The following is a 20,150-nucleotide window of genomic DNA, read 5'->3' on the forward strand; positions in this document are numbered from 1 at the left end:
TTATGTTATTGATGGTTAAGTCAAGAACAAGCACATATACACTTCCCCAGGAACCTACCGCACTCTATATCTCCATGGCTAAATAAATGATACAAACTATATTGATACTAAGCAGCAGTACAGTACACAAAGGTAGTTCATCAGTATATCTTTGAAGAGTGAAATAAATAAATAAACAAAGTTATGTATATATATACAGTATTGACAATGAACTTTATCAGTTGACTTTTCGGAGTATGACTCGTTGGTAACCTGCTGTATTGGACATTAGCTCGATCCAGTGATCGAATTATGAGAATGTGACCGGTTTCCATTGTCTCACAATAATTCTGCATCCTGTTATCACAGCCAGTCGGCACCACAATTTACCGAAACCATGGATCTGCAGTTTTTTGGGGATAATACCCAACATACATACTATACGGCTGGGCTCTAGATTGTAAAAATGTTATATTGGGAAGTGTTGCGATTACGGAGGATTGCAATTGTACTTCTGATTTGACCGACCTGACAGAGTTACAGTATTTCAGGAATTGCAGCCACTCACAAATATTGTTTGTTTGAATTTACATGAATTATTTTGAATCCTGTAGGTTCTTTCAAATGTAGCTCAGTCTTGTGTTACTTCTGCAAGGTTTGAATCTTCCCTTAAAAAAGCCTCAATCGATCGGTAAAACCAACACAACTGTTACATTCAGGCTAATGTTGTTATTGATCTTTTGTATCCATGGCAACAGTGGATGAAGTAAGCATCACTTAATAATAAACGTTAGTGTTTTGTTTGGAACGATTTGTGCTTTCTGTTGCTTAGCATCCAGCACAAGAACATCCGCCAAGCTTCCACCTACCAGCAGTAGTGACCCAACGTTATACTGCAGGTTTCACCAGAGCAGCCTGGGATTGAACTGCTCTGCCTTGTGCCATTCGTCTACCGTGCACTCACATACAGTTTATACACCCCCAAACACACATAAACACACCTACATTTATTGCCAGGTGTTGAATAGTGTTTGTGGTTCCAGAGTGCATGTCTCATGAGGGGACTTAGGTAAGTGTGAGCGAAAGTGTTGCTGTTGCTCGGGCCAGCTGCACTGCTCGGCAGACAAATCAGAATATATGAACACACACACATACACACACGCACACACACACACACACACACACACACAGACAGACAGACAGACAGAGCTGGAAAGGACGCATCCACTATTCCCTCATCACACTTGCCATGAGTGGGGTGCTACTGAGTGAAAACCATGCAAAGTGGGTCATCTACTGTATCAGGAATAATGGATTGGAGGTAAAGGACTTACAAATCGGAGCCAGAACAGTTCTGATACAGACAAATTCTTCAGTCATGTTTCAAATGAATAGAGTGCTACAGGAATGAGTCCCTAAACCCAGAAATGAGTTAGCATTTTAGCACTACCAGTTCCCTCGTCTGGAAGTCAATGGGTTTTTTGAATGGGTCTTTAGTTAGATGCCTGAAATAAGGTCTGTGGTTAACACAAGCTGAAGATATTTTAAAATACGTCAGTAAATATCCCTCTCGTGAATTTGAGACTACTAAACACCTTCACGGCGAAAAACTAGTCCGCCTTTAGCTTAGTGGTGGTGACGTGAAGTCATGCAGCCTTGGTGCAGTTTGTTCATAGCCTAACTTTAGCTTTTTACTTCTAGCAATTCCATTTACGCTTCAAAAAATCATAAAAGTTTATTCATGGGGGACAGCTATCTCACCCGGTAGAGCGTGCGCCCCGTGTAGGCTGAGTCCTTTGGCAGTGGCCAGGGTTAATAAAGGCAATAAAAGCCCTACAAAATAATCTCAAAGAAAAAGAGATGTTCATTTGTGGAGATTATCTTGCTGAACAAAACGTGTAAGTATCACAAAAACGTTTGTTTGCCACCGAGCTTATTTTCTGTAATAATACAAAACCCGATGGAAAAATCCTATTGGACTTTTAGTTGAGGGAACCAGTGTGATTCTAACTTCCTGATTGGCCTACAAAAGTACGTCATCCCTGCAGCACTCTGTTTACTGATATATCTTTTTAAAGTTAATCATACGTGTGAACTTTTCTAGAACTTCATGTGAAAAAGATATAAAAATGCTGGCCATGGCAAATATGCCATCTGGATCTCGTCTCGCAGTATATCCGTCCCTCATTTTCTCCACTGTGGACGACATCCCAGATCTGTGCAAGCTGCATGGCATGTAGTACAGGCTGCCTCTACTTTGTTCCGATCAGACACCTTGTCACAGTCGTCCTAACTGTGATGTAAGTTCGAGTAATAAAAACAGTGTAACCATGACAGCAGAGGATTTTTCCCTGGTGAGTCCAGCAAAATACTGATATGAACAGAAAAGAATGTCTATTGTTGTTGGGCAGATAAATATTGAGTGTGACAAGTGTGCTAGTCAACGTAGCACCGTCTGTTCACTGTTCGTCACCAATCACATGCTTGTATTTAATTCAAAGTGATTTCAGAAAGCACCAAAACACCACAGAGAAGCATATTTCTCTCACTGACACACAGAGTCTTTACCTGCTGTTGGTATTTGTTTTCTATCTCTCCAGATTGATGCCTTCCAGCACATGCAGCACTTTGTGCAAGGGATGCAGCAGCAAGCTCAGCACGCCATTGCAGCCGAGGACCAACAGCATAAGCAGGAGCTCCACAAACTCATGGCCAGGTCTGCCTTTTTCTGGAAGCACAGTAGCAACAGCGACTCACAACCTAATGAACCCTTTTTCAAATATCACAGTAGGAAAAGCACAGGTGTTAATAATAAAACGAATGATGGCGGAATAGCGTTTAGCTGCTTCAGTTTCAGGGTCCTGGTTTTGTTCATGCTGTCACACTGGCATGGCTTCCTGGGACACTTGAAGAGAACAGAGTCATGGTTAATGTTATTAGTAACACCTGTGCTTTTCTTATTATGACAAGTCAAACTGTCTGCTGTTAAAAAAGCCTATGGTGGATATCAAGTGTCTCCATACCCGTCCAGTCATTTTCAGTTTTAATGAGAGATCTACAGAAACCCTTAGAGGCAATTGAGGAAAAAAAAGTTCTGGTGATCCACTAAATTGTTTTCTCTCCTGTCTTTGTGACTGAAGAACAGGTGGAAAAGGTTTGCCAATATAATTTTTCCAAGGAAAAAAGTTTTGGCAGGTGATTTTTTTTATGTGTTTGTTGTTGTAATACTCATTTTGGCCACAAGAGGCTGAAGTGCACCACTACCCCCACGTTCTAAATAGGACTAAAAGCATTCATGTTTTTTTTTTCCAGATTTCTTTTTATATTTCTCCATGCACAGAGGACATATATTGTGTGTTAGCAAGTTATGTAAATGTAAATGTTATGTAAAACTCACCTGGAAGAAAACTTGAATGCTTTTAGTTAATTTAGTACATGAAGTAGTATTGCACTTCAGCCTCCTGTGGCTGGAGAAGAAAACGATGTCACGTGGCAAAACTTTTTTTTTTCATAGATGGAAAAAAATAACTTATAAAGATGATGCCGGTCAAGCTTTTTTTTCACCTGTTTTCATTGATGGAAATAAAAAAACAACAACTGAGAACGATTAAACAAACCATTTTTTTTTCACCTATTCTTAAGTGATGAACACGGGAGGGAAACCAATTTAGATCAGCCTTATGGATGGAAATGGATGACCAGATTTTTTTTTTCTCACTTGCCTCCCAGGGCTTCCGTAGAGATGGCCCGGAATACAGATATAATTCCAGACATTTTTCATGTAAACATTAAAGTGCAAAACAATTGACAGTCTGGTGTAATTAGCCGTGATCTCATGCCTCTATAGATTTCTGATATCCACCGAAGAATCACTCCAAAACTGATTCAAGTACTGTATTCAGTAGACTGGAGAGAGATAATTGACTCAATCTGAAATCTTTAAGGGTGCACATCCTTGTGGTCAAATACATTTTAACATCATCTATAAACTATGTTGCTATAAAGTAAAATGAATTGGAGATCAATGTAAGTTCAGAGGCAGCATGTATGACTGGAGTAAGTGAATGTACACAAATGATGGAGAACTCCTCTTTGGACTGTTGCTTTGTGAGAGAACCTGCTGCTTTCAACTGCTAACCTCAAACGGAAATGTCACCAGTGAAAAGAAGGTGATAATAGTTATATTACAATACAGCAAGCAGTTTGAGTTCCCATTACAGAAAGACAGGAGGAGGGGAGCAAACCAAAAATGAAAGCTAGGGTCGGTAATGCTGAGAAACTAGTGAGAGTACGCTAGATTTAAAAAAATTAACCAACCGAAAAACCCAGCTCAGTGTTGCCAACTCTTTTCCAATGAAAGTAGCTAGCAGCACTAGCTCCAAAAGTCAGTCCGTCCCTTCAGGCCTCCCTCCAAAGCCACTCCCCCGAAATTATCATTATGAACGTCAACAATGAACATGGCTATTGTTAGCACTCACAGCTGTCAAGCTAGCAGCTTGTGGGAGACTCTGGTGACGCACAATGAGTGCACGGGCAGAGTGCATGCAGGCAGGTAGCCCGTCCAGTTCATCGTCCCGAATGAAATGATTGAACGGGCTTATTACAGTCCTGCGACAGCCACAGATACCACATCGATTTTATTTTCGTTTTTGTTTTAATTTGATTAATTGTTTACTATCGGGATATAATCAGAATTTCAAAAAAATGTATTTGAAGAACACTACCAACCCTAGCTTTAAACATTGAAACTTAAATATTGTAGCTTAGCTTTACATGTAAAGTCTTCAAATTTCGTTACATGTAGCCATCAATCAAGCTAAGAATGAATTAGCTTTTACAAGTACTAAGATAGATTGAAAACACTGAGTGCTCTGAAGAAGCTCTCTTCAGAGAGATGAACATATCAGACTGACTCCATGGCTTTTGTTTCTGGGTACATATCAATAGTGAAGCTCCTGAGGGGAAGTCAAATTCACCCAAAGTCATGCCAATGTGTCATTATGCAGTTAGATGTGGTTCATCATTAGTATTAAATGTCAGGAGTTCCTCCGTGCCAGCCTCCGTACGCCCGCTCCAGCACAATGGAGAAAACACAAGTGAGGAAAAAGTTCAGCCGTTTGTGCCGTCGTGTTGTAAACACACCGGGTCGCGTACAGTGCGTTCTGTTTCTTTTCCATGAGCGTAACCCAATCTGGCGTCGCACTTTTTTTTACTAGTCCATTGGCTCCCAGTGGTCTTTGTCAAAGCTGGCCAGATTCTCTGAATGTCTCACCTCAAACTTCCCAATAAAATGCCCCCTTCTGGTAGTTTGTCTCACACAGCTACTTATCGCAAACCAAACATGGCAACGGTGCCTACAGGTATCACAGACCAGGTGTGTCTCCGCCACAGTGTTGCTAGTTTGCATGTACTGGGTGTTGTGCTCTTTAGCTAACAGACCTGGCACACCCTTGGAACCTTTCCACTATCATCATTACCTCACCTCACCATGGGAGAAGATGAGTCTGTTTCAAGCAGTTGTCACAACACCGAATTTTTTGAAAAAACGTTACATTCAAATAATTACCATGTGTCTTCAGACGCTGATCTAGTGGATTAGAGAATGGAAAGTTTCCCTTTCACAAATATTGCTGGGCATGACTTCAAAGTCTTAATTAAAGATGTTGTTTTGCATGCTCTTGTGGGCTCATGAAAATATTTGAGGCGGATATCTAAAACTGGCTCATTTAGTTTCTAATGTTAGCTGCTTCCCAGTGCAGGAGAGAGAATGATTTTCAGTTTGACCGCACCGCAACATGTGTACCTTGTCGGTCAAACGACTCAAAACAAGCAAGCAGACAGGTATAATCGTATGTACAGTAAATCATACAGTAGTCTCATCTGGCCTTGTGCACAAACACACACCAGTCATGTGCACCCTCCCCTCTCATAAATCCTACATGACAACACACAAGCGTGACAACAGGCAGAAAGGGGCTTTTTTTTTTCTCCACTTTTGCATCTTCCAGACAGTAACTCTGTCTGCCTGAGGAATGCATGCTGGGGAAAACACCTGTATAATGTCAGTCAGGACTGGTCCCTCCTCTCCAGACGTGCTGACACACTTTCATGAAGCCAGGTCGGCTGTGTCGTATGGAGCACACCTGGACCGCTCAATCAGACACTCGCATCCCACACAATCACACAGATGCCTCCACTCTCTCCCCAAAGAATCCAGTGTAGTAATTTCACTGCTATTTTACGGCAGATCAGTAACCGTGGCGTCAGCCTTTCTAAATAAACATGTTGTTCCGACGTCCCAGAACACCCAATCCTCCTCCTGCTTCTTCCCCCCAAAGTTCAACCTGTTAACAGTTTACGGAAACAGTTTGGCTTCGAGACGCTGAACCCGAACTGTACGCTCGCATGGAAAAGCACTCAGAAGAAATGACGTAATCCCGAAAGACAATTTATTGGAGGTGCTCTGTTAACAGCATTCACACTGCTGGTGCATAGGGTTTAGTGTAGTTGTATATGAATTATATGTCTTGGCCTCGCCAAACACAACTAGTTTAAGCATCTGCGTTTGTGAGGGTGATGGATAGAGCTAAGTCCTCCTCAGGGATGCCACAGAGCTCACTGTCAGGTTAAATTAAAGGAAAAGTGCTTTGGATAATTGAAAATATCCAGATGTGATCCCAGAACCTTTCAGCAGATAAATGCACCGCTGCTTTCAGTAGTGATACTTTTTATAAACGCCTGCATGATATGCAAAGATTGTATCTCACTCCTTTTTAATGGACTGCCCTTGGGATGAACGGAATTTCACTGCCGACTCTCTATAAGCAATGACAACATACGTAAGCATGGGGTATAAACCATGGATGTATGAAGAGAACTGGATACAGTGTTGGAGGGGGGCTCCCGTTCATTCCTATGAGAGTTGTTCAGTGGCGCATGATGCCTAAATGGCTAGACTGCCTAGTGATAAAGTACCTGCATCCATTAGGCCCGTAGAGCAGGCGCAGTAGCGTTTTCCTTTAACTCCGCCTCCCAGCCCTCAGTCCAGTCTCCAACCGGATCTCATTCACATGAACGGAGGAAGGGAAATAACTCTGGATTTGGCTATTAGTGCATTTACAACTTTTTAGGCGACCAAAAAGGTTCTAATTAACTTTCATAAACTGAAAACACACTGTGAACGTTCTACAACGAAAGCACAGAAAACTCCCAGAGCGGACAACGCCGTGGTAGCGACCTGTCAATCATAAGGTAGCCACGCCCTAAAGCATCCCCTGCTTTATGGTCTATTTGACTCTAAATGGTACCATAATTTCCTAAATGAACATCATGCTGTATTGAAGAAGACTTGAAACTAGTGGAGACTAGTCATATAAGTCTATGTTACAGCAGGTTGGAGGCGTGTTTTCCTTAAACAAAGTAGAAATGTAAAATAATATTCTGATGGGAAGAAAAGCAAGTATTTAAATGATGTTAGCTGAAATGTCCCCCTCTTATCTTTCTATTTCTCCCTTTTCCTTTACGTAGATGTTTCTTGAAGCTGGGGGAGTGGCAGCTCAGTCTACAGGGCATCAACGAGAGCACCATCCCCAAGGTTCTGCAGTATTACAGCCATTCCACTGAGCATGACCGCAACTGGTACAAGGTCAGTGTCTCCCTCTTTTAACTCTAACCTTTCACTTTTGACTCTGCGGCCGCAGTAAAATCCCAGCTGTATCGGCAGGAGGTCGCCCTGACACTGATGTGTCACCAGGAAAACCTTAGAACCCATTTTATTGCCTTTGAACCAAACATGTCATGTTTAGTTTTTTAGGTTCTGTCTGTGCACGACTCATTTAGTTTGATGGTCAGATTGTTGTGCTTCTTCTGATGCGTCAAAGACTTGAGGTGTTGGAAGAGCTGAGAGCAAAGATGTCACTATACCCACATATCCTTCTCCTAATCCATCCTCACCAACTCCAACTCCAACATGTTTGGATGGGAATAATTACAGCCCCCCCCGGGAGATATCTGTCCCTCAGTTAACTGGAACATGACATCATGAACAAACGTGCAAGTCATTTCTAGTTACCACTTCTTAGTGTTTATACCATCTCTCTGCAGGCCTGGCATGCCTGGGCGGTAATGAACTTTGAGGCGGTGCTGCACTACAAACACCAGAACCAAGGACGGGACGAGAAGAAGAAGCTGCGACACGCCAGTGGTGCCAGCGCTAATAGTGAAGCCAGCAACAGTGACAGCGAGGTTGACAGCACCGACCACAGTCCTGTACCTTCACCGGGCCAGAAAAAGGCCAGTGAGGTGAGAGTCACAAAGAATTATGCCCTCTTTACACCCATCCACATGGCTCATTCAGTGCTCTTCTCCCAGCACTCCCAGTCCAACCACGGTAGAAATGAAGGTTGTCAATCGATTAAAATATTGAATCGCGATTAATCAGGTGATTGTCCATAGTTGATTGTGATTAATCACAAATTAAACGCACATTTTTTATCTGTTCAAAATGAACCTTAAAGGGAGATTTGTAGAGTATTTAATACTCTTATGAACATGGAGTGGGCCAATATGCAGGCTTTTATGCAAATGTATGTATATATTTATTATTGGAAATCAATTAACAACACAAAACAATGACAGATATTGTCCAGAAACCCTCACAGGTACTGCATTCAGCATTAAAGATATGCTCAAATCATAACATGGCAAACTGCAGCCCAACAGGCAACAACAGCTGTCAGTGTGTCAGTGTGCTGACTTGACTATGACTTGCCCCAAACTGCATGTGATTATCATAAAGTGGGCATGTCTGTAAAGAGGAGACTTGTGGGTACCCATAGAACCCATTTTCATTCACATATCTGGAGGTCAGAGGTCAAGGGACCCCTTTGCAAAAGGCTATGCCAGTTTTTCCTCGCCAAAATGTAGCCTAGGTTTCAGAGCATTGTTTAGCCTCCTTCTCGACAAGCTACAGTAGTGTGACACGATTGTTATCAATGGATTCCTTTAGGTTTTTCTAGTTTCATATGATGTCATCCTAAGTCTAGCTTTAAATCCCTCTTTGAACCCGCTACAACCTTAAATATCGCAAGTTGCATTAATGTGTTATAGAAATTAGTGCCGTTAAAATGAATTTGCGTTAACGTGTTATTATCGCGTTAACTTTGACAGCCTTAATAGAAATAATTACTCGGAAAATCCCTGCAAAATTCATTTCAGTATTGCTTAATCTTTGCTGTCCACAGTACTGATAAAATTATGAATTTTAAATTAGAGTGACTGTCCAGAGCTTTCCATCCCCACATACATTCAACACCAACAGTACAATATGTTCTCCATCATAGTGTTTTTTTTCTTGCTTGAAAAAGCCTCCGTTGTTTGCTGGCCCTCCACAGGACCTCTCGAAGACGTTGCTCATGTACACAGTTCCTGCTGTTCAAGGTTTCTTCCGCTCCATCTCCCTGTCCAGAGGCAATAACCTGCAGGACACACTCAGGTGAGTTACATGACCGTAGCACACGCTGGGCAAATAGACCAAGCAGACAAACAGCATCCATATTCATGGACACCCAGGATATGTGGTGTGTGGGGATAGGAGGACCTCTAGTGGTTGATTGTGATTGTTATTATCATTAATAATAAGGCAAGAAAAGATTCAGATTTAATGTTTTTGTCTTTTATTTTTTTGTGCTTTTCAGGGTTCTGACTTTATGGTTTGACTACGGTCACTGGCCTGAAGTGAACGAAGCCCTGGTGGAGGGTATCAAGACCATTCAAATAGACACCTGGCTACAGGTAAAACATGCACACTAACACAAGGAGTTAGCCCAGAGATAAAGAAGTGCGTTAAATGAATCCCCATGAAAGTGAAAGAGTTTGGGCAGGGGAAATGGTAATGCTGGCATCTCCTTAACCTTTTCCACTCCACCCTTCTTTACCATAGACCCATTTTTGTCTTTTTTAGGAGGGTACAGGGGGTCTTTAGAGGGAGATAGCAGGTCAGCAGTAGATGTCACATAGAGGTGGTGTACATCATCTGAAAGCTGGGAACCTGAAGATTAATTTGAGATGCAGCTCAGCACTGTGTGTCAAATTGTTCCGTCATGAATCCAACTAAATAAACATGAATGAATTAATGAATTATTGAATTAATTAATTAATTAATTAATAAAGTAGTTGCAGTGATTTTTGGGTGGATACCATTTGTTACACAGATTTGGTGTTAAATTGAATTATGTTTTACCACTCAAGAATTTATCGAATTGATCAATAATCAATAATCCAGAATACCACATTAAGAGACCAAGTTCTCTAGGAACACCATAGAAAAAGCCATGCTGTGATTTTGTATCAAAAACTTTAGACAGATGTAGATTTATGCAAGAATTGTATTTTTCGGCGCTTGAATGGCGAGCGCTTCTGTTCTAGAAACTGCTGAGATATACCTACCTACAATTCTACAATTTAATTTAGCAGACGCTTTAGTCCGAAGCGACGTACATCTGAGAATTCGTACAACACAAGCAATGATCTAGATAGGAGGGAACAACGTGAGTAAGAGCCAACAACAGCTCTAAGTCCGATCAGGCACAGGTGCCAACAGGCAGTGCATAGAGGCAATGCACAGGGTGGATAGAAGCAGATTTATTTATTTATTTTTATTTTTTGTCATCGTCATCATCATCATGAATATCCTAATCAACATCAACAACATCCTCAATATCTTCATCATCAATATCATTGTCATCAACATCATCAATAGCATCAACGTGATTAGGTCCGGAGGTGTTCATGAAAGAGCAGGGTACCTTTACTCTAGCTCTAAAACTGAGCCTGCTACAGCCACTGAAAGACAGTAAAGGCAGCCAAGGGCGCCCTCAAGGAGTGGAAGAGGTTAATGTTAAATTGAACTTGAATTTAAAAAAAAAAATCGTTATATTGTCAGTTCTTTCTGATTAGAGCACTTACTGTGTCAATGCTATATTTTATTCTTAGTTTTTATTCCATTATCTCTGTGCCTGTCCAGGTGATCCCTCAGCTCATAGCTCGGATCGACACCCCTCGAGCCCTGGTGGGTCGCCTCATTCACCAGCTGCTAACAGACATTGGACGGTATCATCCCCAAGTAAGTCTGCTCACACTACTGCTCATGTTGTTTCACAACTGAACCAAGAGTATAGTTCCCATGGTAACTTAAAGCAGCACTGATTGTCGTCTTGTTCATTGTTCACCTCCAGGCTTTGATCTACCCGCTGACTGTGGCCTCCAAGTCCACCACCACAGCCCGCCACAATGCTGCTAACAAGATCCTGAAGAACATGTGTGAGCACTGCAACGCTCTGGTTCAGCAGGCCATCATGGTACGCACACTTAATCATTTCTATTTATAAAATCCTCTTCATCCTTTACTTAGAAAGGGTTTGTTCTTGAGGGTAAAATGGGAGCTTCTGTCTGTTTTGTCCCTGCAAGAATGTCAGTTGCTTCTTCTCCATATAACTGTAGATCAATTAACCCAGAATGATTTTTTTTACCTATCCTTATATTAACTATCAATTTTGTCTCCTTATGTTTCTCTCATTCAATTTTAGTCTTTGGTACCATAAAAAAAAGAGTTGCAAAAGTTGAAATGTGCATCAATGTGAACTTCTTCCTCTGCCACTACTGTATACTGTACTGTAAAAATCTCTATGATATAGGGCTGTGTAGGTGAGCTAAATTTAGGCAAGGAAAGACTGGTATGGCCATTTTCCAAAGGAGTCCCTTGACCTCTGACCTCAAAATATGTGAATACAGACATGCCCACTTTATGATAATCACATGCAGTTTGGGGCAAGTCATAGTCAAGTCAGCACACTGACACACTGACAGCTGTTGTTGCCTGTTGGGCTGCAGCTTGCCATGTTATGATTTGAGCATATTTTTTCTGCTAGATGCAGTACCTGTGAGGGTTTCTGGACAATATTTGACATTGTTTTGCATTGTCAGTTAATTTCCAATAATAAATATATACATATATTTGCATAAAGCAAGCATACTTGTCCACTCCCACATAGATAAGAGTATTAAATACTGGACAAATCTCCCTTTAAGGTACATTTTGAACAGATAAAAAAAGTGCGATTAACTATGGACAATCATGTGATTAATCACAATTAGATATTTGAATCGATTGACAGCCTTAGTATGAAAAGAATTAATGAAGTTCTGCTGCTGTTGCAAAGCAGGTATTTGTGCTCTCTGGATTGCACTGATATGTTGTCTGCTGTAGAGGGATCCGGCTGGTCTTGAGAGGCTTAAACCTTTTTTTCCCCTTTTCTTTACAAATTTTGTATTTCTCATCTAGAAAACTTAAAGTAATCTAAAATGTAAATATTATCCACGAAGACCAGATGCCTGATAACTTACCAGAGGACAGTCTGACCTTTTCATCTTTGTTTTTTTTTTTCCATCCAGGTGAGTGAAGAACTTATCCGAGTGGCCATCTTGTGGCACGAGATGTGGCACGAGGGCCTCGAAGAGGCTTCCCGTCTTTACTTCGGCGAGCGCAACGTCAAGGGCATGTTTGCTGTGCTGGAGCCTCTTCATGCCATGATGGAGAGGGGACCACAGACCCTCAAAGAGACATCCTTTAACCAGGTGCGTGCCATCTCAGGTTGTGCTTGAATTTTGAGTTTAGTCTTGTTTAGTGCAACACAAACAAACTAAAGCCTCTGCGTGTCTCCTGCCCAACATAGATTAACAGTTGCACGACAGTCTTGTGTGCAAAAATTACGCCAAGGTGTTTCTTTAATCTGTTGTCATAGAAACTCAAATACAAATGCGCTAAAGGAACATTTAGTTTCTAATTCAGTTCCTAAATTTAGTTCCCGAGAGGTGAAAAAAGCACTTAATGTGCTTTATATAGTGTATGTACTTGAATGAGATCAGTCTGTAGAGATTTATTTTCACTCTCACATTAGTCTTTCTGTTGATTAGTGTAAAAACAAAAAAAGCTTCATTAACACACTGTAAATCAAAACTGAAACAATGACTGAATGTTTTTATAGGCACTGTAAAATGAACAATATATATGTAATCACCACAAATGACTGTAAGTGTGAGTTTGTACACAGCACTATTACCTTCACAGCCATAAGTCATAGCAGCGACCCTAGCTCCCTGCGCAAGCACTATCAGATGTTTCCATTCAGGCTGCCTTTGCAGATGTGCGCTATTAAAAAACAAAATACTTACTGAAATCCTGGATTAATCAAGTTGGAACAGTGAGGTTTAATGCCTTGACATTCAGTTTTATAGTCGTGCTTTGGCAAAGCATTTTCATTTAATTGAGTGAGTCATCGTACTGAGGACAGAGTGTGTTTGTCTCATTTCGTGCTATAGGCTTACGGCAGGGACTTGATGGAGGCTCAGGACTGGTGCAGGAAGTACATGCGCTCTGGAAACGTTAAAGACCTGACCCAGGCCTGGGACCTCTACTACCATGTGTTCAGACGCATCTCCAAACAGCTGCCACAGGTAAGTGAAACTATGGAGTCACTGCACTGAATGTGTTCTACTCTTATGAGCCTCATTCCAGGATTACGGTGTGTACATTTTCTAAAGGGAAAATTAGAGCCGACATCCCATTAGTTCTGCATTCCTACACCCTACAGGAATGAGTCCTAAAACACAGAAATGAGAGCATTTTAGCACACTCCTCACTTCCATTTCTCTTCTCGTGCACTGATTAGTTTAAATTGAACATACACTCAGAATGATTTCTCCCACCGACGGTCTCCGCCGATGATTCACCATGCTGAATCGGCCAAAAAAACTCAGACACAGGCAGACTAGAGCCGACGATGCGGGACACACTGCAAATACGCTCACCGACGTCCCCAAACTGGCCAACGGACGACCGTCAGCTTGGTGTGTCAGGGCGCCTAAAAAGCACTCACAGCCGGCCAAGATTTGTAAACAAAGCAAGGAGAAGCTCTGAGTACAACACACACAGAGGGAGAGCGACTTCATTCTCTACTCAGGTAGACACTACTTCACTATCTCTTTAGATAGCAAATAGTTGTTTGCTGCTATATTAATGCTCCGGATATTGTATAGAGAACCTTTAAACAAGATGCCCGTTGAAAGATGGCAAAATGAGATGAGACAGAGGGATAATGGAAGTCAAGGAGGAATGGCAGAACCTGATGAGATAGCATCGCTCCTTTTAAAATATTCCACAATCAGTAGCAGACAGCTGCTTTCTTGATAATTAAATTACTTTTTCCTGCCAGCAAATATTCCAATATACTTAGTAGCTCTTACAAACACCCTCATATATATACCAGACATATGGATATAATAATATGCACATTCATTTTCCCATAATGTTCTGTATACACAAGTGGTGTCTTTATGAGCGGAAACGCTGTATCCATATCCAGATACACACAGGCTGTTTGGGAAGTCACGAGTAGACGGCTTAAGCTTTATTTACACCAGGTCTTGTCAGTCTTGTTGCTTCCGGAGTGAAGATGAAATTGAAGTAATAGATGTCGCTCCTCGCAGCGATCATTGCCTTGTTGAAGAATGACATTTCACAAGCTCTCACTTCACACAGCAAATGGAGACGGCAACACTATTTGACATTGTGGTATCACGGTCCTGCTGTTAGGGATGCTCCCCGCTGGGACATTACAGTAAGCAGCATGAAATACACGGTGACATAATAACATGCTGGGAGCATTTCATTCCCCCCTCTGGGCATTAACATAGAAATAAACCCTCTCCAGGAGGCATCCAGACAGCACACCCAGAGCAGGTTCAGGCTGTGATGAAGTAACCATACGTTTCACTGCAAAAGCATTTAAATGGATTTAAAACGGCAATGATAACACTTTATAATGACATAATTTAGAAATGGTACATTTATAGTTAATTCAAATTTAGTTCATAGTTATTAATGTTAACAAACCAGGAAATAATAATTAATAATGTTTACTAATTAATAGTAATGCTATAATTTATATTATTTTAACAGATTATTGTTGCACAAATTATAACATTTTAGATATTTATATATGACAAGGGTAATATAATCCCCCCCCCCTTTTTTTATTTTTATTTAATATTTTTTAAATGATAATTTATTTTATTTAATTATTAAAAATGTTTCTGTTGTTAAGACAGTTGGTAAGGCAATGGACTCTATTATGAACTGTACATTTGTATTATATGACAGATTGTTTATTACAAATGTATAATTATAATTCTTATACAATTTATAATAATAATTTGTATGACCTCTCATGTGGAGAGTTGTGTTTTGCAAGTTTCAATTGTTAAAAGCACAATAAAAACAGTGTTAAAACAAAAGAGATTGTTTGTAAAACATCTATAAACATTACATAAATAGATGGATGGACCAGGTAGAAGTAACACTTGTTAATGGTTAATAATTGGTTTGTAAACCATCAATAAACATTATTTGGATGGCTAAGTTGCAACTGATGATTATAATACCTTGTTAACCTTGTATAATATATATAATATATAATATAATATATATATATATAATAAACATTATGTAGATGGATAGTTAACACTTTGTCAATGGTTATGAATTGCTTTCTGGTCTATCTCTCTATGTAATGTATAACGATTTCTTAAAGGTTTACAAATCATTTGGTAATTCAATTCTATTTTTATAAAGCGTCAAATCATAACAGAAGTTATCTCGAGACACTTTTCATATAGAGCAGGTCTAGAACGTACTCTATAATTTAGAGACCCAACAAGAGATCCCCCATGAGCATGCACTTAGTGTGACAGTGGCAAGAAAAAAACTCCCCTTTAACGGATAGGAACCTCGGGCAGAACCAGGCTCTGGGTGGGCGGCCATCTGCCTCAACTGGGTAATTATTCACAAATACTTAATATAGTATATAAAATGTTATAATATATAACACTAACCTGTTAATAATTACTTTACTAATGTAATCAGAATGTAATTGTTATCGTCTCTTATCAGCTATGATACAATATCCATCCATCCATTATCTGTAACCGCTTTTACAGGTCTGACACATAGAGACAGACAACCATTCACGCTCACATTCACACCTACGGGACATTTAGAGTCAACAATGAACCTGCATGTCTTTGGACTGGGGGAGGAAGTCAGTGAACCCGGAGAAAACCCACGCTAACACAGGGAGAACATGCAGACTTATGATACAATAAATAATTTAGAAATTAATTATTTCATATTACACAAACTAACAATAAAATAACAGAAATTATAGCATTACTAATAATCGGTAAACATTATTAATTATCATTTCATTGTTTGTTAGGAGTAAAATAACTATTAACTAAGTTTAATTAACTATCAATTTAGCATTTATAAATGATGGTTATTATAAAGTGTTATTGATGCAGTTTAAATCACTGATGGTTGAATACAGACAAGCAGAGAATGCATTTATTAATGGACACATAGAAAGTGATTTATTAAAGGTTGTGTATAAACAGTCATGACCGAAAGAACGAGATCACGGGTACAAGCGGCCGAAATGGGTTTCCTCAGGAGGGTGGCTGGCGTCTCCCTTAGAGATAGGGTGAGAAGCTCAGTCATCCGTGAGGGACTCCGAGTAGAGACGCTGCTCCTTTGCGTCGAAACGAGCCAGCTGAGGTGGTTCGGGCATCTAGTACGGATGCCCCCTGGGCGCCTCCCTTTGGAGGTGTTCCAGGCACGACCAGCTGGGAGGAGACCACGGGGAAGACCCAGGACTAGGTGGAGAGATTATATCTCCACACTGGCCTGGGAACGCCTCGGGATCCCCCAGTCAGAGCTGGTTAATGTGGCCCAGGAAAGGGAAGTTTGGGGTCCCCTGCTGGAGCTGTTGCCCCCGCGACCCGACCCCGGATAAGCAGTTGAAGATGAATGGATGGATGGATGTGTATAAACAACTTTTTTGCACATAAGACCTTAACTTGGATATGGGCCAACGTCCGTAACACTCATATTGGTTGAGGCACTGTTGGCAAGGGCTGTTTTTTTTTTTTTTTTTACTAATTGTGTCTTCCTGTTCTACATCCTCACCTCATCAACCTTTCACGCAGCTGACATCCCTGGAGCTACAATACGTGTCTCCGAAGCTGCTGATGTGCCGCGACCTGGAGCTGGCTGTACCAGGCACCTACGACCCCAACCAGCCTATCATCCGCATCCAGTCCATCGCCGCTTCCCTGCAGGTCATCACCTCCAAACAGCGCCCACGAAAGCTCACCATCATGGGTAAGATTAGGAGGAAATTGCACAGGCCTCGTGGCTCTGAACCCATTATATCAGGAAGTAGATAAAAGAATATCTGTAGTCAGAGACGTATGCTTTCAGCAGGCGTGGGCCATTGCATTAGAGGAAATTCAATATTAATAGAATCTTTACCCAAAGAACAAACAGCTCCGAGGCCACTATTTATTTTGAATTCATCAGTCATGGCGAAGCTCTGTGTGCGGGTAATACACCAGAATAAAAATGGTCTTTAGAAACAGAAGCAAGATTAAACTGAATACAAAAATGGATCTAAATCACCTCCAAAAAAACGACTTTTTTTAAACTGAATTGACAGGGAGCTCACGTCATGAGTCTTGGGGAATTTTCATTTTCCATCCGGAGAGGAATGTTGCACGCAGGGTCAGATCGATTTGTCAGGAATCCTCCCAACACCGTCCAGTGGCATTAATTTGAATACAGAAATAAATAATTCTGACATTTCATCCCCCCGCTCTGCTTTGTGATATGAAATACGACACTGAAGTGCTTCTAAAATGGCACGGCGCTATAAAGTCACCTTGTCTCGGAGCCAAATCCTCAGATTATCAATCACAAATGTTTCGCTCTACTTCACTTTTTTTCTGCTCTCTACATTGTACCTTGTTCTGGTGTATCCCATCAGTGTTACACAACATACTCTGTAAAAGATGATAGCCAATAAATCAACTGACCTCTGGAGCAAGACTTCAGATTAAGACCCGTCACCCACTACAGGCTGCTTAGATTTACTGTCAGCGCTCTGTCCCCCCAGTGACACACAATACATTGCTTACTGGGATTGTCATTAGGAGCAGGCTGAGGATAAACTCTGTCTAACTCCTTCTTCTGGAAGAATCGTTTAACTCCAATCGAATGTAGTAGAATCATTTCAATGCTGGTGAAATCATTGTAATGTGGTCTGTTGAGAATACGGAGGACAGTATAAGATCGTGGAACAATCAGATAACTGACATCATCTGTACTTCAGATCCATTTTCCTCACTGTCATGCTGAAAACTTCATTCAGCTTAAGAGGATTGAGTTGACGTCACAGTTCATCCAGTGCATACATATTTTCCACTCCACGTGAGCTGATGAAGAAAAACGCCTTGGCCACAGTCAACAGAACTTCACGTGAACTCCACACTTTCAGTATGTACTTGTAAAGCCATGTGTTTGCGGGGTTCTTTTCCATGGCAGAATTACTTTACCGCAACCACCCCTCGTATCTGTCGTTTTCGGAGTGCCATTCCAAACCGAGGGTGACCATTAAGCGAGAGATTATTGGGACCGAGCTCACTCCGGGAGTGACGGGGTTCATATGAAATCATTTATTGCCGCCTGCTCAGACTCACTAGACATTGCTTCAGGCGAAGGTAATGGAGATGGAGATGCAGCTGCAGAGCAGCAGGGGAGCACCCTGGAGAGGGCAGCTAGTACTGCCAAATCCAACCATATAACGCTTCTTATATAATGCCTTTTATGAGCAGTGCATCAGTGTTGTGTTTTGTGGCGCCCTCTGCAGGCAGCAACGGCCATGAGTTCATGTTCCTGTTGAAGGGCCACGAGGACCTGAGGCAGGACGAGAGAGTCATGCAGCTGTTCGGTCTGGTCAACACACTGCTGGCCAACGACCCCGCGTCCTTGCGCAAGAACCTCAGGTAGACACACACAGTCCTGTTCGCCCACACAAGAGCATCACACACACACAAACTGACACACACACACACACACACACACACACACACACACACACACACACGCACACACACACGCACACAGTACATTACACACACACTTTCATACTCTCACAGTTGGGGAACAAAAGTATTGAAACCTTGACAATGAATTATTGGTCGTGTGTTGTCAGCATTCAGCGCTACGCAGTGATCCCCCTGTCCACCAACTCAGGCCTGATTGGATGGGTGCCCCACTGTGACACCCTGCACGCCCTCATCAGAGACTACAGAGAGAAGAAAAAGATTCTGCTCAACATCGAACATCGCATCATGCTCAGGGTGAGGAACCACTAACATCTATTAAAGTTCTACTTTTCCTGCATTTCAATAACTGAAAACAGACTGAATATGCATTACCTGTTTACATATGTGTTTAATATTAAGGCTGTCAATCGATTAAAATATTTAATCGGGAATAATCTCATGATTGTCCATGATTAATCGCACCTTTTTCATCTGTTCAAAATGTACCTTAAAGGGAGATTTGTCAAGTATTTAATACTCTTGTCAACATGGGAGTGGACAAAAATGCTGCTTTCTGCAACTGTATGTATATATTCATTATTGGAAATCAATTAACAACACAAAACAATGACAAATATTGTCCAGAAACCCTCACAGGTACTGCATTTAACATAAAAAAAATGCTGAAATCAGAACATGGCAAACTGCAGCCCAACAGGCAACAACAGCTGTCAGTGTGTCAGTGTGCTGACTTGACTATGACTTGCCCCAAACTGCATGTGATTATCATAAAGTGGGCATGTCTGTAAAGGGGAGACTCGTGGGTACCCAGAGAACCCATTTACATTCACATATCTTGAGGTCAGAGGTCAAGAGACCCCTTTAAAAAGGGGCCAAGACCGTTTTTCCTCGCCAAACTTTTGCACAAGTTTGCAGCGTTATTTAATCTCCTTCGCTAGTATGAGCTAGTATGACATGGTTGGTACCAATGGATTCCCTTAGGTTTTGTAGTTTCATATGATGTCATTATCTTCACTCTAGCTTTAAAACTTTTTTTGCATTAACGCGTTATTATCTCGTTAACTTTGACAGCCCTAGTTTGTTTACACTATTAGTTTTCTCTGTTTCAGTTTCAGTTAACCCGCCTAGCAACATTAAGATGTTAGAAACCATTG

At 41.2% G+C, this 20,150-nt stretch overlaps 1 protein-coding gene and 1 long non-coding RNA gene across 8 annotated transcripts in view; both read left to right on the forward strand.

Moving 5' to 3' along the window:
- The window catches only part of mtor (mechanistic target of rapamycin kinase), a 131,402-nt gene that overhangs the window by 100,111 nt on the left and 11,141 nt on the right, over window positions 1-20,150 (forward strand). For 4 of the 7 annotated variants that reach the window (XM_037771753.1, XM_037771755.1, XM_037771757.1 and 1 more), the window contains 12 exons: window positions 2,580-2,695; window positions 7,507-7,624; window positions 8,083-8,280; window positions 9,345-9,472; window positions 9,675-9,771; window positions 11,003-11,101; window positions 11,214-11,336; window positions 12,430-12,612; window positions 13,357-13,491; window positions 17,080-17,254; window positions 18,798-18,933; window positions 19,143-19,290. In XM_037771753.1, the coding sequence (XP_037627681.1) occupies window positions 2,580-2,695; window positions 7,507-7,624; window positions 8,083-8,280; window positions 9,345-9,472; window positions 9,675-9,771; window positions 11,003-11,101; window positions 11,214-11,336; window positions 12,430-12,612; window positions 13,357-13,491; window positions 17,080-17,254; window positions 18,798-18,933; window positions 19,143-19,290 (1,656 nt within the window). The remainder of the gene's footprint in view (window positions 1-2,579; window positions 2,696-7,506; window positions 7,625-8,082; window positions 8,281-9,344; window positions 9,473-9,674; window positions 9,772-11,002; window positions 11,102-11,213; window positions 11,337-12,429; window positions 12,613-13,356; window positions 13,492-17,079; window positions 17,255-18,797; window positions 18,934-19,142; window positions 19,291-20,150) is intronic. The other 3 variants (XM_037771754.1, XM_037771756.1, XM_037771759.1) reach the window with 1 other exon arrangement.
- Window positions 1,677-2,038, forward strand: LOC119489411. The gene is made up of 2 exons (XR_005207171.1): window positions 1,677-1,712; window positions 1,832-2,038. It is a non-coding gene; the product is annotated as an uncharacterized LOC119489411 (long non-coding RNA).

The sequence above is a fragment of the Sebastes umbrosus genome, chromosome 6 (genome assembly GCF_015220745.1).
Source record: "Sebastes umbrosus isolate fSebUmb1 chromosome 6, fSebUmb1.pri, whole genome shotgun sequence".
In the NCBI taxonomy this organism is placed as follows: Eukaryota; Metazoa; Chordata; class Actinopteri; order Perciformes; family Sebastidae; genus Sebastes; species Sebastes umbrosus.